This window comes from Zosterops lateralis (assembly GCF_965231275.1).
Source record: "Zosterops lateralis genome assembly, chromosome: 2".
Taxonomy (NCBI): Eukaryota; Metazoa; Chordata; class Aves; order Passeriformes; family Zosteropidae; genus Zosterops; species Zosterops lateralis.
The window spans coordinates 86336617-86357713 of record NC_139763.1 but is presented as its reverse complement, the minus strand read 5'-3'; the positions used below and the strand labels follow the sequence as shown (position 1 = coordinate 86357713).

Here is a 21097-nt window from a genome sequence, read left to right as displayed (position 1 = left end):
ACTTCTTAGCAACAGGAATGTTATACAACTGGACATCATTCCTGCAGCTGCATTCAGAAGCATTTAAAACTGTACAGTGTAGAGCAAATATTTGTTTAAAGACAATGCAATCCGTTTCATCATTAGCAAGTCATTTTGGAATCAAATTTTAAGAGTGTGTGTTGCCAGACTGCTGAGAATGAAGCCTCTTTTATGGAAGGCAGCCTCAAACACCTCTTTTGAGCTCTGCAGTGTTTTCTTGAACATCAAAATGACAGCTCTCTCTCTCATTCTCCATCCTCCATACTTTGAAAAACACTGAAGTACTGGCATTTTAAAACTGAAATCAGTGTGATTTTAGTACCTCCTGCAAACAACAGGAAATTCACTGAGATCAACTCTCTACAAACTCAGGCAGACACAGCCAAAATAGTCTGGATGACTGAAATACTTTTTAGGCCCTCTCTGCAACCTGCAAAACCAGTTGCAGGATTGCAGAGAATATCTGGATTAGGCAGAAGAGCAGCAGAATACATGATTGTTTAGCAGTCAAGGGGATGTGCTTGAGGAGAGAGGGATTAATTATGCTGCATCTAAACCAAGTTTGATAAGTAGGTGTTAGCAGGCAGAAGTCAGAATGAAAGGCTGAGATTTTAAATTAGCAAGAAAACACAAGTCCTGGGGATGTTGAACTGAAATTGAGCTAGAGAAATAATTCACCAAGTTGGTATTCTGCCTGAAATAGGTAGCAAGTACAAGGAGAACAAAGGCAAGAAAAGACTTAGAAGAAGAAAATTACTTGGGCTGGAAGGGACCTCAGGAGGCATTGGCGCAGTCTTCTGTTCAAAGCAGGGTCAGCAAGGAGGCCAGACCAGCTCAAGGCTCCCCCTAGCTGCCTCTCTGTTGAAGAGCACACAGTTTTTCTCTATCTTTTTCAATGCTTGACTGATTTCTCCATTATTTTCCTCCCTATGTCCACTGAGAACTTCACTTCTCTCAATTTACCCCCATTGTCTCTTGTCCTCCTGTCATTCACCACGGTAAGGAGTGGGCCTGTCTTTGGAGAACCTCCTTGCAGGCCCTAACAGGCTGCTATTAGGTTGCCCCTCAAACCATTTGCAGGGAACTTCAAGAGAATGTGAGATGAACAAGAGAGGAGAAAGCCAGTGAAGGTCTGATAAGAGAGAAAAGGAACAGGGCTAGGGATAGGCAAGGAGGGCAAGGAATGACGAGATAACTTATGCTGCCATTTAGGGAGGGGATAGCTCCCAGAGGTTTTAGGAAAAGCAATTTTATTTAAGCTCATGCAAAAGGCAGAACAGACAGTGCCTGGGATGAAATGTGGCACAATGGAAAACCACTGATGTTAAACTATTAACAAGAGGAGCTGAAAAGACAGGAGCAGGTACAGCCTGTGGGAAAGGAGAAGAAAAAAACCTGCAGCTAGTGAGCTGTATTTCTTGACAACAATTGGCTTTGGCTGTCTCCATTGAGCCTCTGAATCATCTTCAGCTGTCACAGACCCTCCAGCCTGGTTCAGGTCCCCAAAGGGGCCTTTGTCCCCACCAGAGGATCAGGGGAAAAGGAAATACCACATGGACTTCACAATAAACCAATGACATTTAAAACCAGATATCAGGACACAGACAGCCCTAACACATCTACCACACACACTGGTTACTGACTCATCGGAGACTGAGGAGACTGAAGGGGAGAGCTGTGCTACTGAATAAAGACTTTTCTGGAGACCTTAAAAAGCCCATAGATTTACAGCAGCTGACAATGATTCAGACACACTGAGCAGACAACCTAGATGCCGTCACTGCTAAGATGAGGCACAATGAAATGAGAAGTTGTGCCAAGTAGGCCGTTTGTGTTTCACTGAGAGACAAGATGAACTCCTCTGACCTTGCCTTTAATAACAAGCACACATAGCACAGCAGACCGTCAATAAACACAGGAACATCTCTCTTCCCACTTTTCCTCAAAGAAAAAAACAACTATAAATGGCTCACTGCTCTCTCCTGTGATCAGGAATAGCATCCCAAGCAACCCTGCCATGAAACAGAGCCCTGGACAACACACAAGCAAGGGCATTCAGGTGATATCCTGTGGTCTGCAGATGAACTCTCTGCAAGGACACAGAAGATGTGATTCCAGACTCATCTGCTAAGTCTTCTCCATACCTCCCTTTCCAGCCTTTTCCAACCACAGCTTGGAGGTTGCTCATGAGCTCTGAAATGCTAAAAGCTAACCCCCAAATTAGACGACCGCTTACTTGATCCTTTGTTCCCCTTCTACATACATCCCCCAAGGACAAATTTCTACCTGCCTCTCATACCTATCCTGCTCCACCTCTGCTTTCTTATTGACTTCTGCAGGATCTGTCTCCCTCCCAAGTCCTAAGAGAATATGGGTCAAGACTGGATGGGGAAGGTTCTCCTCAGCATTTCTATCTCAGTCTTCTCCTACAAATTCTCAGGAACAAAGCGTTCTTGAGAGCCTTAAGACTGCAATACTCCACATTATATTTAAGCTAAAGCTAATTTTTGAAGACTAGGTTATTTATAAACATGAAAAATTTAGTCTGGCTAAGACAAAGGGTAAATTTCACGGAACCAAATCTGAAACAGATAAACCATTACTATTTTATTTGATTTGTTTATTGGGAAGACCCGAGTATTTCCATTTTAGAGGTGAAAGACTCACTTTTTATGACTCTAAGACTAAGGGTGAAAGTGTCAAGTCTATCAAAGAGAGCTCTCTTTCATAATGGGTTTGGTCTTCACCTACACTGAACTTTCCCAATAAATTAATTAAATTAGTATACTAAGTTATGAATAGCTGGCATGAAATCAGCACAATAACCCTTATTTGAAGGCACATTTTTCTGAGCAGTTGCGATGTGGATTCTCCTCAGACATGGTACTTGAGCCAAATCACTGCTGGCCAGCTGGACTGCTGATAGAGCCTGGCAGAGACCAGATCCCAGGCAGGTAGCACTGCAGTTGTTTGCCACGTGCCAAGGGGGTTCATCAAGAACTTACAGTGACTTTAACTGAACACTTTTAAAGTGATCAGTTACTGTGGAGTGGAAACCTTCTCAAAACAGGAGGGATAAAATCCTAGCTTTGGAAAATGTGAACTTGAAAGATTGGCCTTTTCATCTGAGAGTTCTGACCTGTATTTCTAATGGTATTTGCTGCCCATGCCTCATATGCAATGTTGAGAATCAGTGCTGGAGTTTTTTTAATTAACCACTGTTACACAGTTTAATTGGCTGCTGATAAATAGCTGCAGTGAAATTGTTCAAAGGGCAATTTTTGCATACAAATCAAAACATATAAATTTTTTCAGAAATCTCTTTTCTGCCTGGTTTGTTCTCCCTGAGAGACACAGTCACTTCTCAGACCAGCTCAGTGTCTGTGATATGCTGAAATACCCAAGCTAGACATTCTTGACAGACAGGATGTTTCTCATCCTGGTGCCCTGTCTGCTGCGGCCAAAGCACAGGTCACTTGGCAGCCAAAGACTGGCGTCATCTCAGATATTAGCTGGGGAAAGTTAATGAGAAAGAGGTTTGTTTAACTAAGGGGGGAGATTTTGGTCCCTGGAAGATGGGATGACATGAGTTTGTATTAGACTTTGAGTTTGTGTTAGACTTAATTGACTGTCATGCATTGTGACCTTTACTGAAAGACGTAATTCCACAATTCAAATAAGTCCAAAGAAAGAACATGGATTCTAATGATCAACCTGAAATACAATCTCACTCTACTACATCAGGCTGTATCCCTTAAATGGTACACAGCCTGCTCTAAGATAGAGCAGAAAGCTAAACTCAGCAGATTACCTGTCTAGTAAATACTTTTCCAGTGATATCACTCAGATGCACCTTGCTCTCTAAGGATAGATAAATTAAAAAATCAGTCCTCTTCAGAATGCAGTACATTACAGCTTCATGTTCTTATTTTATGGTAGTGTGTTGTTCTTATAGGCATTTTTGAAGGCATCCAGGGCCATCTAAATTTAGATCTGTTTATTCATAATGGAGAATAGCTGTTCTGGGAACCTGCTCCTTTTATTTTTATTTAAGTACATTGAGTTTTTGAGACCTGCAGTGCAAGTGGTATTGAATCCCTTCAGTCTTCAAAAATATATGAAGCTCTTCTAGATGCAAAAGCACTGCACTGATACATCACACAGCATTAACTCTCTAGATGCTATGAGACCCTCCAGAGCATAGAATCATTGAATGGTTTTGGAATTGACCCTAAAGACAATGCTGCTCTAACTCCCCAGCTATGGGCAGGGACATCTTCTACCCCAGGTTGCTCAGAGCCCCATCCAACCTGGCCTTGAACACCTCTAGGGATGGGGCATCCACAGCTTCTCCGGTAAATTTGTGCCCCACCCTCACGTAAAGAATTTCTTCCTAATATCTAATTTAAACCTTTCCTCTTTCAATCTGAAGCCATCCCTTCTTGCCCTGTCACTCCATGCCCTTGTCCAAATCCCTCCTCAGTTCTCCTGTAGCCCCTTAAGTACTGGAAAGTGCTTTAAGGTCTCCCCGAAGCCTCCTCTTCTCCAGGCTGAACAAGCCCAGCTCTCTCAGCCTGTGCCCATACAAGAGGTGCTCCAGCCCTCTGTCTAGGCTGGCCTCTCACCGTGCCCATCATCCAGCCACTGCCACTCAGTCCAATTCTGGCAGATAACCATGGCAGACACCTAATGGGTACCAAAATTACCAGTTGGGAATATCCCACAGACAAAGACAAAGCTTCTAATTTTGCTCACCCTGCCATTACTTCCAAATGGAGCTGGCCAGAAACCGTCAGGAAGGCAGGCACATTGAAGAAATGGGTCATTTCTGCAGACTCCTTTGCCTCTCTTGGTGTCTGTAACAACAAGCAACAAGTCAGACCATTGGTGTTTAAATAAAAAACACAGCACCTGGCTTATTTTCCCACTTTTCAAAGCATTGATTTTCACTTTCCTACCAAGATGAACAGAGAGGAGGAAGAGAAAAATCTCTATCATTTGTAGTCTGAAGCTTCATACAGCATTGCCTTCAAAATTCAATTTCAAGCCTGATGAGAAAATTGAGGAGTGTTTTCTGTGTCAGTCTCACTGACTTTCAGAAAAAAACTTTAAAAACCGTGTTATTTTCTTTTCAAGGGGAAATGAATTTATTTCCACTAGAAAAAGGCAAACAGTAATAAAAAAAAAAAGGCAATGCAATATCCTCTTAACATTTGTTATTCAGTCTTCAAAAATATCATAACTGAAACAATATTAACTTGGAGACATCACAGCTTACATATTATATAGGCAGTGAAAAATAAACTATGTTTCATTTCAGCTTTTGCATGTTTTTTTCAGGTCACCAGATAGTTTAAGCATAAAAATCTACAAGTAATAGAAAATTTAGCAAGTTCAGTGTTCCACTGTGAAAAACCTAAAACAAAAAAAAAAAAAAAAAGAAGTGCCAAGAGACAATAGGCACAGATTTTAAAAAAGACACACAAAAAATCATTTGAAAACAAGAATAACCTTTAATATTTACTGTGGGTGTCAAGCACTAGAACAGGTTGTCCAGAGAGGCTGTAGTCTCTATCTGGGGAGATATAAAAAACTCAGCAGCAGAGTAACTGGGCAACTTGCTCCAGCTGACCCTGTTTGAGCACAGTGAGATGGATTAGATGATTGCTAGAGGTCACAACTCCATGACTTTTAAAGAAACATGAAGATAAATGATATTGTGTTTTAACATCTTGTATATTTCAATGTCATCCCTAAACTTTGGAGGAGCCAAAGGTTCAGGAGAAAAACAGAACGGAACTTCAAAGCTAATCAGAGGTCTGGCTGATCTACATTCACTTCCAAACAAAGACTTTCTCCGGAAGTAAGTTTGAAATACCCACTTTTCAAGGTGTAGCTCCTAGAAGTCATGCTAAGTGTTGCTAGTTCAGCTAAGTAGGCCACTGCCTCCAGCTAGCCCATTCCCCAGCTTGCTCTGTCACAGGGAGCCTTGTTCACCAGCCTTTGAAAGTCTACAATGTGCCATTTTTCTCAATAAGCATGAAGGTGTTGCTTTTGTTCTCCAAAAGCTCTGCTGCTCATCACAAAGATAAAACAGTGACTTCCAAAAAGCTCAGATCACAAGGCAGTTTTATCTCTTCACAGCATCACACTGAAGAAAAGAGCAAGCTTGCCTTGTTCCACAGAGATCAATGAAAATATGACAATTTGTGGCTGTAACCCCAGGACTGCTTCCTTTGTTTCAGAGGTTTTGCGATTCTAAAAAAACCAAACACCAAACTCCAAGGGTGCAGAAGCAGGCCCCTACTGTTTTCATCAAATAAACTCAGAGCTCAAAAACAATAAGGATATTAATAAACATCAGGCATTCACATGCTGCAGCCCCAGAACCATGGCCAGAACACTAAAGAGAAGAGCCAAGGTTTCTGATTTCTCTTTCCCTGCAAGATTAGTTCAGTGACATTCCTTGTTTCACTAGTGAAAAATCCTACCTAATCCTGTAGGATGCAACTTCTAAACAATGAGAAAGAGAAAAACTGGAAGCAAGAAAAGAACAAGAAATCAGCCACAAAATCTCAATGCTTCCCACCAAATCCACAAACAGGATACAGCTGTCTCCAGGAGCTGGGGCCTGGTTTATTTATAATGACTTTGTGTCATTTTTCATTCTCCAAATCAGATGTGATCTCAGAGAGGCATAAGGAAAATAGAAATACAGTAAATGACTGGAGAAAGTGAGACAATCAACAACTCAACTGGGCTTCTGGAAATCTGCAGATTGTTGAAGAGGTCACTGAGAGATCCCAAGATGTATGTCTGCATTGTGCGCACCTCCCAAATGGCTTCTGACAGCAGGTGAAGAGTAAACACAGCAATATTTAGATAAAATTCTATTGCCCCCTTCACCATCTGATCTCCTCCCCTCTGCACAGCTGCTCACTTGCTCTCTCTCATCCTAAGGCACAATACTTGATACAATGGGTATTGTGAGCTGCAACACAGCTCACGCAGAAAACTTTTCTATGCAGGAGAAATTAAATGCCTCCCTTTTTGTTCAGAAGGGACACTTTCAGCAAGGGGAGATTCCATAATTAGCAGCTGCACATTTCACAGGTACAAGTATCAGTGATTCCTCCACTTTACACGTTAGAGCACAGACCAGTATTTCCAACCACCTGTGTCCCAGATCAAGATGGCTTCTTTAGTATATGAAACCACAGCCACTGGTACAAGACAAGCAAATGGTAGGGGACACTATCCCTCCACTGCTGACAGAGATCAGTTTTCATGCCCATGACTAGCAAAACAAAGCAACAACACTGTGGTGCTTTTACTTAAACTAGATGGATGCTTCTCCCAATTCCCAAGCCTAAACCACGGACTTGATAGAAGATTAGGAGGGGAACTATGGGTTTCCTTTCAAGCTCTTTCCATCCCAGAGTCAAAAGCTACCTAAATTACAATGGGGGGAAAAGGAGAGGGAATCTGTATGAAACATCTTGGTGTCTCAGAGTAAATGTGCTATAAACACACTAGTATTTGACGTTGACTTAAAAGGCTTTTTATTCTCCTAAATACAAGAACAACTGGATTTAGTACCTGTTTTGTTCTCCATCTCCTCAAATGTCTAATGATTTAATTTAAAATTATTCCCTTTGATGTCAGTCTTGTATTAACTTCTCCTTGAGGCAATTAGCTTTAGGAGAGTACAAACTGTTTGATTCTGTCTTACATTCTATGCAAGCCAAAAGCATGAAGGGATCAGAGAAGACTTGAAAAGCTCATAGAAATCATTGCTGTAGCTCTAGCCCAGGCCCACACCACCACGCTGCTGCAGCTTCCCAGAAACACATCTTTAATCCAGATTTGCCCTCTGTGACACCCCATTATAAACAGGATTGGATTTTCCTTTTTAGACAACCCCTGCAAAATCCTGAATTTCCATGAAGTTCTCTTTGCAGTTCCAGTCCTAATTCTGATCAGCTGGACTTGCTGTAAGGAATAGCAGCTGGTTCTGCTGAGACACACATCTCATAAATATGTACTGGAATGCATAACATCTCATAAATACGGACTGGACAGGCGGATATGAATCAGGTAGAAAGGAGCAGAAACTGGGAGAGCTAGAACATGAAAAAGCAAGCCATCCCTCAGCTCAGGTCCAGCTTACCCTGAGCCCTGCAGAGCACATCTCTGAAGTACCAGTCTCCAAGGAACTGGCTGCCTCCCAGACCATCACAATCTCTAAAAGGGAAAACACCTTACAGACACCAGTATTGTTGCATTTAACTGTGATTCTCCCCCAGCAGATCTCAGCTTTCTTTGGTCTTGACAAGGATACTACCAAATGGATGGTAGTAGTCAGTTTCTGCATCCTCAGCAGCAGGCACATATTGCTGGTGACACAGCTGGCAAAGCCATAAACTTGCACCTTCAGGAACCCAAAAACTTTGACATTCACTCCTGTGAGCAAGGGGGAAAAAAAACCCTAAAGCCCAACACTGTACTATCTCCAGATGCATTTTAGACAAGAACTATACCTGGATGGTTCTTCAGGTTAAATATCCTTTCAAGTAATGAAATGGCCTGAACCAGACCCTGGGTTCAGCCAAACACCATCCAGGTGCCATGAGGTGTGTGTGTGGGAAGAGAGAAGCCTCACACTGAGCACATTTTACCTCTGCTGCAGCTGTCAGGTAGGGTGCAGCACTCCTGCAGCACATCACTCTGCATGGTCCCAGGAAGGAATTAAGCCACAGGCAATAAAAACTGTATGCAAGATCAACTTTAAGGAGCTGTGAATGCATGATACAGCTGTTATGCTTTGGAAGTCACTGCAGGCTGAGTTCTCTTAAAAGGCTGCAGCTGGGCAACAGGGAAAGTGGCTGTGGAGATCCATATTGAACCAGCTGGAGTGTCCTGGGCCAGACAGGCTCTTAGAGAGCACAGAGAAGCCTCCACCTTCTCCACAGCAACTGAGAATGGCCATACAAAGAAAATTTTCCAGGGAGCAAAGTGGAAAAGAGAGCAAAAGACTCAGAAAGCAGGGAATCTTCAACACTGCAGACAGAGTGGGAGGCTACTGAAAATAGCAGGGAACAGACACACAGCTGGGTCACAAGGACAAAAGTAAGGCAGATTTCCTAGGATGCAGCCACAGAAGAGGACTGGGTAAAGTTCCTTGCAACATATAAAGCTGCTAAGAATTTTAGACTTCAGAAGAAATAAAAGAGAAAAAGAAAAAAAAAAGGAATAAAAAAAGAAAGGAAAGAATCTGTGCTAAAGTGGAATGGCTAAAACTGCTGGTATAGGGGAATTATTTTCAGATTAAAATAAGAATAAGAGTTATCTGCCCCTGCTGATCCGCATTCTCCCTATTTCAAGCATTACCTCAACCTGCTTTGGGTGATACTAAAACATTGCTTTCAACAGTCAAAGCTCTTCTAGTATTTTCAACATAATTTACTTTAAAGAAAGAAGAACAAACAAGATGCTTGTTTGTTCTTCCCCTACATGTTCCCACCACAGGAAGACACTTAACAGTGCAGAAAGTCACAAGCTGGTGCTGCTGATGTTCTCCAGGTGGGTTAGGGTCTGCCTAGTCATCCTCGCACTTCTGGCAGTTTCTCCTCAAACCTACGCTTTCCATGTGTGGAAGACTTCTCTGGAGTTGCTACCATCTTGTGACTTACTTATTCTTTAAAATGTCCTCTGCTTACTGCACTCTTTTCACTGTTACAGTTCTTCATTTTAAAAACATTTAGTTGATTTGCCCAGCAGAGAGGGAATATGAATTCTCCCCCATCCCACGTCCTAACATGAGAGCATCCCAACTAAAGATGTGCAGACTAATCAGTACATCCAAAACCAAACAAAGATAATGAGGAAGCTGAACATATAAACAAATAGAAATCCTACAGGATTAAGAGCTTTAGGAATCAAAGACCATATTTCAAAAAGCCTTTTCATTCTAACTTCAGATACATTTTTCCCCATCTCTTCAATTCACATGTAAAAACATATTCCCACTCTCTTCACTTTCCCTCACTTCAAAAGAATGCACAGGCCTGAGCAGCCATCAGACATTAGTCAGGGGATTAAAATTGTGCCAGTAAGAGAAAACAGCTATTTGAAGGCAATAGTTCAGTGGGTGCAAAAGCAGCCTCTACTGGGGTCCTAAAGGCTATTCAACTAAAGTTTTCAACTTACTCCACCTGCAGCAGGTCAGCTAAACTGGTGAGACTATTAGTTCTATACACTGTCCAAAGGAGCTAAAAAACCCACCCAAACCCAAAAAATAGAAAAACCCCAACCTGTTAACAGTAGATGTATTGTAACTACTACAAATTCAGGAGCAATAGGACACCAATTCTGGTTGCAGCTAGAACATAGGTCTTAAAACTTAAGGAACAGGATTAAAATATGTTTTGAACCTGAAGAATCTAATTTGAAGGTTGTTTTCATCAATTCCCTTCACCAGAAATCTTAGCTCCTCCTCAAATATAAGAGGAACATGGATTTATATCCTCCCTTGTCCTGTTCAAACAGTGAATCAAAGGCTAGTTTAAAAAGTGACTGAATACAGCAGACTAGAATGCCTTGATAGTTGCTTTGGTTAAAAGCACATGAAGGTTCTGGGCTTTGCTGCAAATACCACACCCTTATTATGTCTGACACCCTTCTGTCACTCTTATTTTGTGTCTGACAGCATCACACACACAGCCCAAGGCAGGCTTAATTTTCCCCACGTTTTCACTGTCAAAAAACAGTGTCACTGCTACAGTGAGTGAAGTGATACCAGCAGATAGCAGGCGGTCTTAGATCTCTGCTAGCCAGGACCAATTGTGAACAAGGCTTTGCAGAAACAAAACTAAGTCCTAAACGAGGTCAGACAATGAAGCTGTACTCAAAGAAGAAACAGGAAATCAGGGAGAACTTCCCTCTTCCCAGCAGCAAGTGGGTTTGTGAAACCCTTCCTTTATGGGGAAGCACAGGCTAATGGGGTCTGACTTGGCACTTATGGCACATCCTTCAAGCATAGTCCTAGTTACATTTCTCCAAGACAGGTATTATTCATACCTCAGCAATCCCACTGGAGAGGAGTAAAATATCTGCCTTGAACTATGCATTTAGATAAGATCCAGTTTATACAAGTTTCAGCCTCACAATTTAGCACCTCATTCAACATTTGCATCAGGGCTTCTGTCACTACCAGCCACCTACGCTGTAGTCCTGCATCCTCTACAGCTTTCAAGTGGATACAATTTGTACCGAAGACGCAATACACTGTACAGCTGCAAACTGCATAATGTTTCCATCATTAAGTGTCACTTGTTTTCATGTCTTAATTTGCATGCAACAGCCTGGAGTGAACCTTGGGTAGCATTAAGGCGTCTCAATTAAACAGGAACAATTTAGTTTAGCTAATCAGCCCTATTGTCCCAACAAGCAAAAAAGCTGAGCCACATGTACTGGTCTGGAAGGGAACCACTAGTAGCACAGGTTAGACCTTGAGATCCTGGAGAACAAGTAGACAGAAGCTTTTTTTTGTCACAAGGCTGTGCAGAGTGGAAGACACAATCCCACAGCAAGTAACTGCCACCTCAACCATCTTTCTTTTGCTTACAAATGAATCACCAGCAAAGCTGGAGCCAATACACATTAAGTGGCAATGGGCGGCGTTGTTTGAGACAGAAGAGTAAATTTCAGATACAGAAGTAGAAAACGCAGATGGAATTCTGTATGATTAATGACTGTGGGGTCAGGAATCATGAGAAATCTGTGGAGGAGATCTTAGTGGTTATGGCTGTGTTTCAGTTTCACAGGAGGTTCTGACCCATGATGTGAAGTACCCTTATAATGATAGATTGTGGTAGTAATTTGGTGGTTATGGGGAGGGGCTTGACAATATTGGTGGAGAATTCTCACACACAACAGGAGTTGTTTGTAGGGAGGAACCTGTATGTACACACTGGTGAAAAGGAGTTTCAGGCATTGCTGACCTTTTTTTTTTAAGGATTCTCTCATGGTTAATTATATTCTTTGTTTCAAAGCTAAGAAATATTTGAATGTAGTAGTTTGTTCTGAATGACCCATCCCATCTCTTGGGCTCTTATGATCACATCACTCCATTTACTAAGATGTTCACCTCCCTCCATTACTCTTTGTAAATTTTTCCACAGCACCAGGGAAAAAATAACCTCATAAGTACAAAAGGTACTGATTAATACACTAAATAGCAATAAAATAAAAGATAATGTATCTGTTTGACTGTCTAAATTATTAATTGAAGCAAAGGATTACTACATTAAAAAAAAAATCACAGAAATACATAAAAGGATTTTATAAAGATAAACATTTCCTCTAACCTTTAATAACTCAAGAATTGCTTTGCAAAAAAAAGAAACAACAACAACAAAACCGAAACAAACTTTGTGCAACTCAACTTACCTCAATTTGAAAGAGTTCTCCAGCACCTTCACAATCATTGGATGTAATTATGGGGGTATGAATGTGCACATATCCATTATCCTGGAACAGAGAGAACAGCAAAGATACCGAGCTGAAGATACCAAACGTCACCCTGAAGGATGACATCAACCAGCACACGTAACCAGGCCCCAGCCAGGACAGCACAATGCAGTGTTTTGGGCAGCTTCTGCCTTACAGGGACAGATAACAAACTAAATGCTGCCATGATTTACAAATCAGTATTTACTACCTGTGCATTTTCCTCCAGGTTTCATAACCAAAAGAGATTTATGTCATTATTATGAGGGTTTTTTTTGCAATGGCCTGTTTCCACATCATTCCCCTTTCTTCTCACTTCCTCCAGCATTTTTATATTTTTGGACACTTTCGATCAAATTCACCCCTATGACCTCACCACTTAGATGCTTTCAGCTCTTTGGAAGGCAGTGGTTAGGCAAAGGACACTCTTTGTGTGCTGCATTAAGAGAAGAAATCAAATGCGTTGGATGACAGAAATCACACACTGGATGAAAGAGACCTTAAAAACACCCAACCACCAATAAAGTGTTAGTCCTACACTGCATCTTCTAAGATACTGAAGTCAAACTGATTTTAAGGGAGAGGGTTATACCCTGGCTTGACTATGTTCTAGGTACCTGCAGAATTACACATTCATGTAATAGTTCATAAATCCAGCAGAAGCCTCTGAAACCAGTAAGGGTGAATGAAGAAAGAGCTCCTGTTCTCTGGATTTCTCTGCAGTGCAGCCATAAGCTTTTAAAACAGCTGCAACCCGATATTCAGTGGATGGATACATCTTAGCTTCACAGCTTTTACCAGAATAATAGAATTCAGTCACATGAGAGGTCCTGGTCCTTATCACCAGCTTGTTAAGGGGCTAAGAAGACAGGAATAGTATTAACTGCCCACTCTAAGAATCAAACTAAAATTAATTTGGAACAAAAACCTCATATGGACATGCAATGCATTTTGTGGGAGTACAGCAACAAACCAAGAGGGAGCAAAGTCCTTGCAGTCAGCTCTAGGCTACCTTGGTTACAGGTGCAAAGACCCTGGCTCCTCACTGGGATCAGTTATGGCACAGAAGGAAGTTTTGGATCCAGAACTACTTGCTTTGTCTGGAGAAGGAAGTTTCAGTCTACCTGTACAAAATGCAGGCCTCTGACACAGTCCCCTGTATATTCAGAGCCCTGCTGGTTACATGGCCTCCCAGCTCTACAAGGGATGTTTGAAAAATGCCTAAATTCCTCATACAGCAGTTGCTGTAAAGACACACATTTCACACAGAAGATCCCTTGCATGCTTTGGAAAGTAATGCAAACTGCACAGATCTGAAAGAAGAGAATCCCCTAAAAACCTCCTGGATAATTGCCCTTATAAAAGCTTCTAAAATAATTCAAGTTGCATTACTGGCTCTCACAAACCTGGAACTTAATGTGCAGAATTGAAGTTGCCCTTCACAATACAACTATCTTACTGTGCCTAAGAATAATGTTCCTATCCCACGTGGACCACAATTCTCAGGAGAAGATTTAAAGAGGACATTTTAGCTTTCAACATCCAAATCAAAGGCACTTGGCACTAGTTATTCATTCCTGGAAATGAACAGGCTAAAAAAGAGAGGTTTTTAAAGTTACAGTGAGTCTCGATAATTTTGTGTATTCAAACAGCTCCCCTTATCTTCTTCCACCATTAAGCTCCTTACAGCTTTGCCTAGTGAAAACGCTCAAGTTATACTTTGTAGCTATGGTATGCTCTGACATTGTCAAGTTGGAAATTGCAATATTCTTGGGATGATGCAAGTGGCAATTTTAAGACTTCCTTCCACAAGGAATGGAATAAAATCACAGACATTCCTGGTGCTAGGAAAGTCCTCACACAAGCATTTATAAATACCAGGTCTGGGACCAAATCCTCCTTATTCCTTTAAAAATAACTTTAGTGTACCTGCTGCAGCTAAATTGATGATAGATTCTATTTTTTAAGGGAGCTCTTCTCTTGAGCACCGTAAAGAGGAAGGCATGTCAGAGCCTGAGCAGGAGTTGATTTGGAGAAGCAAAGCCTGAATAAGACAGTTTTGTACCTCGGCTGCCTTCCGTGCCCAGGTGTGGAAGCACAAACCGTTGTAGGCAATGCCATCTAGTGGCTCCACACCGGCACAGACTGATTCCCAACAGAGCTGCCTTCTGTCTTAGGAGCAGGCACAACCCTGAAATCAACAGCTTTACCTAGTACGGGATTTCTCTTAAAAAAACCCACAAAACACCTCCTGGCACCCAAATAAAACCCATCCAAATGCCATGAAATTCCACACAGACAGTTCTTAGAGCAAGCAAACCATTTTTACCACTGCAGGCAAACAAAGACCAGCAAACGTGGGATCAGAAATTCATCTCAACATTTCTAACCTGTTCTTTAGGCCACATTAATTATTACATATGAATTTTGTCATCGGAATGCTCTGAATATGATCTACTCTGTCTAAAGCCAGCTTATCTAAACTAAAACATGTTCATTTCCAGGAAGAGCTTTAAAGAAAGGCTCAAGTGTGCTAGAGGACTTGCTACCTTTCTTTTTCTAGTCACACATGGTCTCTATGTGACATCTGGCATCAGAGCCAATTCACTGCCCCCTCTGCCTGCACAAAATCTGTGCTGTGCCCACAGCTTAAGAGTGACACATTCAGAAAACACAGGTGGCTCCTACTCATCACTTTCAAACACATCAGAACAGGAGCCTCCTAATGTCAGCCAACAGCATCCACACAGACTTGTATTGCAGTAAGAGGCAAGAACTGAGAATAACACGAAGCTCTGAGTCAGTTTCTCTGTGTTCCCGTATCACAGATTTTTCCATGTGGGAGGAGGTCTCTGCCCAAGGACCGTAAGGTCACTGCAGAGGATGGGTTAAGCAAGTCCATATTATGTTGTGTTCCACGGACCACACACTTTCAGGCAATTGCCCTGCAACTCTGTGAAAGGGATAAATAACAGGAAATGGGTGGAAGGACACTGACAGCCCACAGATGCACTAACCTGAGCATAAGCAACAGTCTGGCCAAGGCCCAGTCAGGCCCAGGCCTGGAAAGAAAACCACTGTGTGAAAAATCCATACCCTGCAGGCAAGATGTCATGCTCCTTCCCTCCTAACCTGCTCCCCTAAAGCCAGCCTGGGTGGAGTGTTCTACACCTGAGGCTCAGTACAGCAGGGACTACCTGGAAGAAGGAGTGGATGCCTGCAGTGGCTTCACTGCGGATTCGCAGGAGGGCGCCCAGGGTGTTGTTCCTGCATCGCAGGTGAGGGAACTGTCGGACATACTCCAGTGGGTGCCTCTCCTTCATCTTCAGGGGAAATGACTGAAAACAACAAGGAAATCAAAGTAAGAGGACGAGAACTTGGGAGTCCATGCAGTTTCATTGTTATTCATGGAATGCCATCTCCCCCTGCTAAAACTCAATCACCATTACAGAGCACAGAAGAACTAGATGGTTTTGCCTATCGCTTCTGGTTATTTTGAGTATCTTACAATGCTTGCAGCAGAGCAAGAGCCATGAACACAAGAGGTATTAGCACTCTAAAATGCTCCACCTTTTGGACGTTGAGCCCCATTGAAACCCAGCCGTTCCCCTTGCAAGAGCAAGCTGGTTCTGAATGTGCCACTGGCAGATATGGTTCTTCCAGCTGCACAACCTGGAACATCTTGCCAGTTCCACTGTTTCTCCAATTGATATCCAAGCCAAACTTACCAGGTAAACCACTTGCACAGCTAAGTGCTCCAGGGTGGTACAAAGGCAAACTCTAAACTGTCAGCCTGTGCACATTTTCCATGAAGAAATAGCTCTGCCCCAGAAATGAGCTTTCATGTGATCTCATGTTTCTCCTTTGATGCACCCTACAGACACTGCCAACAAAGTCTGCAGGATCACCCAGACTTAAAGAAAATACAGTTTCAAGCATGCTTTGCTGGATACTTGGACCTTTAAAAATTGATTTCCAGAAGTTCTACCCCTCCTGCTACAGTGACATACCCAAATATCACAAGGTCCCACCACATGAATGGTTTCAGCTTTCAGCTCCATGTTTTGCATCCTATGAGGACTTTTGACAAGCTTCCCTTGCACTTCCACTGCACTTCCAAAAGTCAGGTCTCTAAGAAAGCAAGAAAAAACAACAGCTTAACTTAGGTGCTGATACAACTACACTCAGAAGAGAGATTTCTGTTAATTTAGCTGGACTAGTTAAGTTCACAAGAGATGCTGTAGCCATAGAGCTTAACTGATGAAATGAAAAATCGTTAAATGCAGAGGTGGGAATGGGAAGAGATTCACAAAGCTATAGAACAATCTAGGGCAACGCAGGAATGTTGGACAAGTGGGGAGAAAAGTGACAGGTTTTTATTAGAAGAGGCTCTTGGTTGGGATAAACATGGTTAGCAAGTCCCTGGCACAGGGAAAGAAGCCTAAGCAGACCCCTCCAAGCACTGCTCAGCACATACATTTCTCCAGTAATTTCAAATGGACCTACTTCTTTTCCAGGCTGGGATCAGCAACCACCTGGAGGCTTTCCAGAGAACTCCCATCATTTATGTGCAGGAACAAAACTTCCTTCTGGGATCGGACAGATCGGACCCAGCCCTAGAGGTAAAAGAAAAAGAGATTTGTTATTTTTTGGCAGGAACGCTGTGTGCTCATGCTCTTCTTCCAGCTGAGCTGGACACACCACTTCAGGTCAATTTCAGTTCTTACTGAAATCAAACTAACTGTTTCTTTAGAGGTAAAAAAAATAATAAAAAAAAAACAAAAAAAAAGAGAAAAAAAGTTAGTGTCATTTTTTCTTTTGAATTCAAAGCAGAGAGAAACAAATCCTTAGGCAGGAACATTCTTCTGAGGCTCAGAAGAGCCTCACTTCTGAGGCAGAGTCTCTTCTTGAGAACAGCAAGGATTAACAAGATATACCTGCATCTTTGGGGAGCTGAGAATACAGAAAGCAACAAACTGCTCTGAAGATGTAAAGTCGTAAATATGTACTTTTGGCAAAGTACATATTCCTACCAGTGATGTCCCTTCCAAACTCTTCTTACTAAAACAGGAGAGACCAGTAATGCACCATTCTTCATCACAATACACTCTAGAAAATTCTGATGGTTTTCAGTATCGGTTTTGTTGTTGGAACCTTTCTACAGGGGTACAATCTTTCAAATCTTCAAATCTGTTCACTAGTGGTTTATGTGTCCTAAACTGCTGGACTGCTAAAACAATGCAGCCAATAGCCCATGAAAAACAACCTACTCATGCAAAACAAAAATAAAAATTATTGCCTTGGATGTTTCTCCTTTCATCTCAAAATCAAGACTGCTTCACTGAGACCATGGGAAAAAAAAGAAGATATACAGAAAAAAATTAGAAATACTTTGTCTTGTTTCATGAAAAGAATTGTTAAAAATGCTTTGTAACAGCAAAACAGTAGAACTGACCATGTACAGAGCAGGCTTATGTCTTAATTTGAGCTTTTTAATGACATACAAATTTCAGATACTTTTTAAAGGGAAGTGTTAAGTCAGTACCAAGACAGCAAGCAATAGTAATAGCATCCAAAATGTAACTCCCATAGTTGCTCCTCAGCTCACCAGAGTTGAGACAAAGCTGACCTTTAAAGCAAAATTATCTGCTGGGGGCCTTCCAGCTCACCTTCTAACAAGATTGTAGAGAACAACCAAAACCAGTGCTGATCAAACTACCAAACTGCCTTTTTTCCAATGAGTTTCATCTTTTTCTTAACTGGAAGGGACCAAATAGTCCCAATGACTTCAAACTGTGCAAGTGCTTTAGGGATTTTGTACCAGGCAAACCAGTGCAAATCCATCTACTTCTGTCACTCAGACAGAACAAACCAAGAATTAAACAGCACCAGATGTAGAGCATGTTATAGTTTTAAGAACGACTACCAACACAGGCAAAGCATTACACAGGCTTGTATAACATGCTTTCCATGTTCCATGTAAGAACCATGGAAGATTTTAAAGACATGAACCTAGTGAGTCAGACAGGGCAAACCACCCCTGCAGAGTGTTCCACTCGAAGGAAGAACTAATGCAAGAAACAAGATCATCTGAGCACCCTCATATTTGTATGGTTAAAGTAAAAGGTATTTAATGCACTAACATGCCTGCAGCTGTTGTGCTTATCCTCTGTATCCCAGCAAACCCCCAGAACACACCATGTACGTTATACTGGATGCACATTTAATGTATAATGGCAGATGTTTTTCTCAGCTTCCTTCCCCAAACACTTCTTAACAAAACACACCAAAAAAAAAAGAGCAAAAACACATTCTCAAGAGCTTTTTTTGCCACCTCATCAAGCTGTTCTGGGACCTATTAAATAAGAGTAGGAATCTTGCATCATGCAAGAGGAAGTAAGAGCATACCCAGAGGGTTGTATTGGAGCAGCAGAGGCTGCAGCAGCAATGTTTTGACCACTTCACACCTTACCAGAATGAATGTACAATAAAAGTGACAATCCTGGCTGTAACGACTAGACTGCACATTCCAACAACCTGGCCATAATAAGGCTGGATTTGAGTCAGATCAGATTCCTAGCCAATTTTTATACAAAACCCCCACATTTTGCCAGCAGAGGACAAGAGCAAAGCAGCAAGGGTCTGGAGGACAGGAAAGGGGGATGAATGACAGTACTGCAAATTCTAGCATCAGTTTATTCTAGCTTGCATTGTTCATCAAACTACATCTGAAAAGAACCTGCACTGGACGAGCTTCTTACCCTATCAGGCTTCACCTATGTGTGAGCAGGAACACTATCATGCTACAAACCAGGTTTTGGGTCAGTAGATTTACAGAAAGGCCTGAACTGGAAGGAACTTTAAAGGTTATGCAGTTCTAACTCCACTGCCATGGGCAGGGACACCTTCCATTACACGACGTTTCTCCAAGTCCCATCCTGGCCTTGAACACCTCCAGGGATGGGGCAGCTAGATCTTCTCTAGGCAACCTGTGCCAGTGCCTCATCATCCCCACAGTGAGAAATTTCTTTCTTATAAATCTAAATCTATCCCCTTTCAGTTTTGTTTAAAACTGTCACCAAGTACCCCAGTCCCTTTCGCATTCATCCAGAAATACTGAAAACTGCACAGTTCTACATTGAAACAGGGACTCCGTGTGTGCAACCACCCCTCTGCCAGCTGGAAACACCAAAATACACGGGAACACACAATCCGATGCCAAGGAGAAGTGCTCCATAACTAAAGTGCTCACTAGGCTATCTTAGTTCACAAGAGGAGCCAAATACAAACGTCACTGGAAGTGTTATCGATGGTTCTACTGACACGGCTCTAAACTGGGATGTCCGTGGCTCAAGACCTATGAAAAAGCTTTAAAAACAACAGCACACAGGCTCGCTCTCCGGAACAGGACAGGTAGGAGGACATTCAGTACAACCCATCCCTGCACCTGCCGAGGGACTCCAAAGCTTCTCTGGCCGCGACAGCAGTGAGCTGAGCCCGCACAGGGGGAGAGAACACACCGAGAGGCTCTGCACCACCGCAGAGCAGACCTGGGAGCTCAGCAAAACGCTCTGCAGGGCTCCCGCGTTTCCCTCCCCGCAGCACGGCCGTGGGCCAGGTCCCGCAGGCCCCGCCGTCCGCCCAGGCTGCGGCCGGGCCACCGCCGGGCAGGCCCCGGGCACACACCTGCACTCTGACCGCCTCCGCCGGCTCCCGCGCCCCCAGCGCCTGGCGCACCCGCAGCCGCACGGCCCGCGGCAGGGAGGAGCAGCGGCGGAGGGCCCGCCACCCGCGCTGGGCGCCCAGCATGGTCAGGCCTGGCGGGGCCGCTCCCCCCGACCCCTGGCCCGTTCCCGGTGCCCGTTCCCGGCTCCCGCGCCGCTCCCACACGGCCCCACGTGAGGCGGCCGACCGCCCGCCGCCCCACCTGACCGCCCGCCCAGCCAATGGCCGCTCGGAGTGCCCCCGGCCAGCCAATCGGAACAGAATGCGCCACTCAGCCCACCTTTTCCGCCGCCCGGACGCAAGCGGCCCTGGGAAATGTAGTTCCTCCTATGGGGTGTCGGCTCCTAACGCGGCGTGTGGGGGTGGGATCCCCGCGAGTGGGAGAAGGATGCTCCGTGGCCGCGAGAGGGATCCCGTGTTGGGACACAAAGGATCCCCGTGGGAGGAGTAAGGGATCCTACTGATCTCTGGGACCACCTCAGCAGCAGCGCGGTCTGGGGATGATTCTCAGGGACCTTCAGCAACTCTCCCGTCGCCCTGGGCTTCTCTCAGGGACCATAGGCCTTCGACATTCCTCGCTTTTCTTGACAAGAGGCGCAGGACTTGGGTCTGCTCTGCAAACCTTGCTGACGAATAAACCTTTTCTCCTGTTTATTTTTGAGGTTGTGCCCCTCTGTCCTTCCAGCTGGTCTGGGTGGATGGTGAGGAGGAGCAGCCAACAGGGTCTCCAGCCCTGCAGGGAATGACTTGGCCATAGAGGTGGGCTGAAATTGGACATGACCCAGATATGTGCACCTGCAGCCCAGAAAGCCAGTTGTATCCTGGGCTACATCCAAAGCAA

General features: G+C 43.4%; 1 protein-coding gene across 1 annotated transcript in view; it reads right to left on the bottom strand.

Annotated features, from left to right (window-relative positions):
• The window catches only part of NARS2 (asparaginyl-tRNA synthetase 2, mitochondrial), a gene marked incomplete at its 5' end in the record, with an annotated part of 48460 nt that extends 28120 nt beyond the window's left edge, over positions 1-20340 (bottom strand). Inside the window, 6 exons of the mRNA XM_083854873.1 lie at positions 4777-4877; positions 12472-12552; positions 15729-15869; positions 16542-16662; positions 17038-17147; positions 20218-20340. Of these exons, the coding sequence (XP_083710999.1) occupies positions 4777-4877; positions 12472-12552; positions 15729-15869; positions 16542-16662; positions 17038-17147; positions 20218-20340 (677 nt within the window). The remainder of the gene's footprint in view (positions 1-4776; positions 4878-12471; positions 12553-15728; positions 15870-16541; positions 16663-17037; positions 17148-20217) is intronic.
• Between the last annotated feature and the right edge of the window lie 757 nt (positions 20341-21097).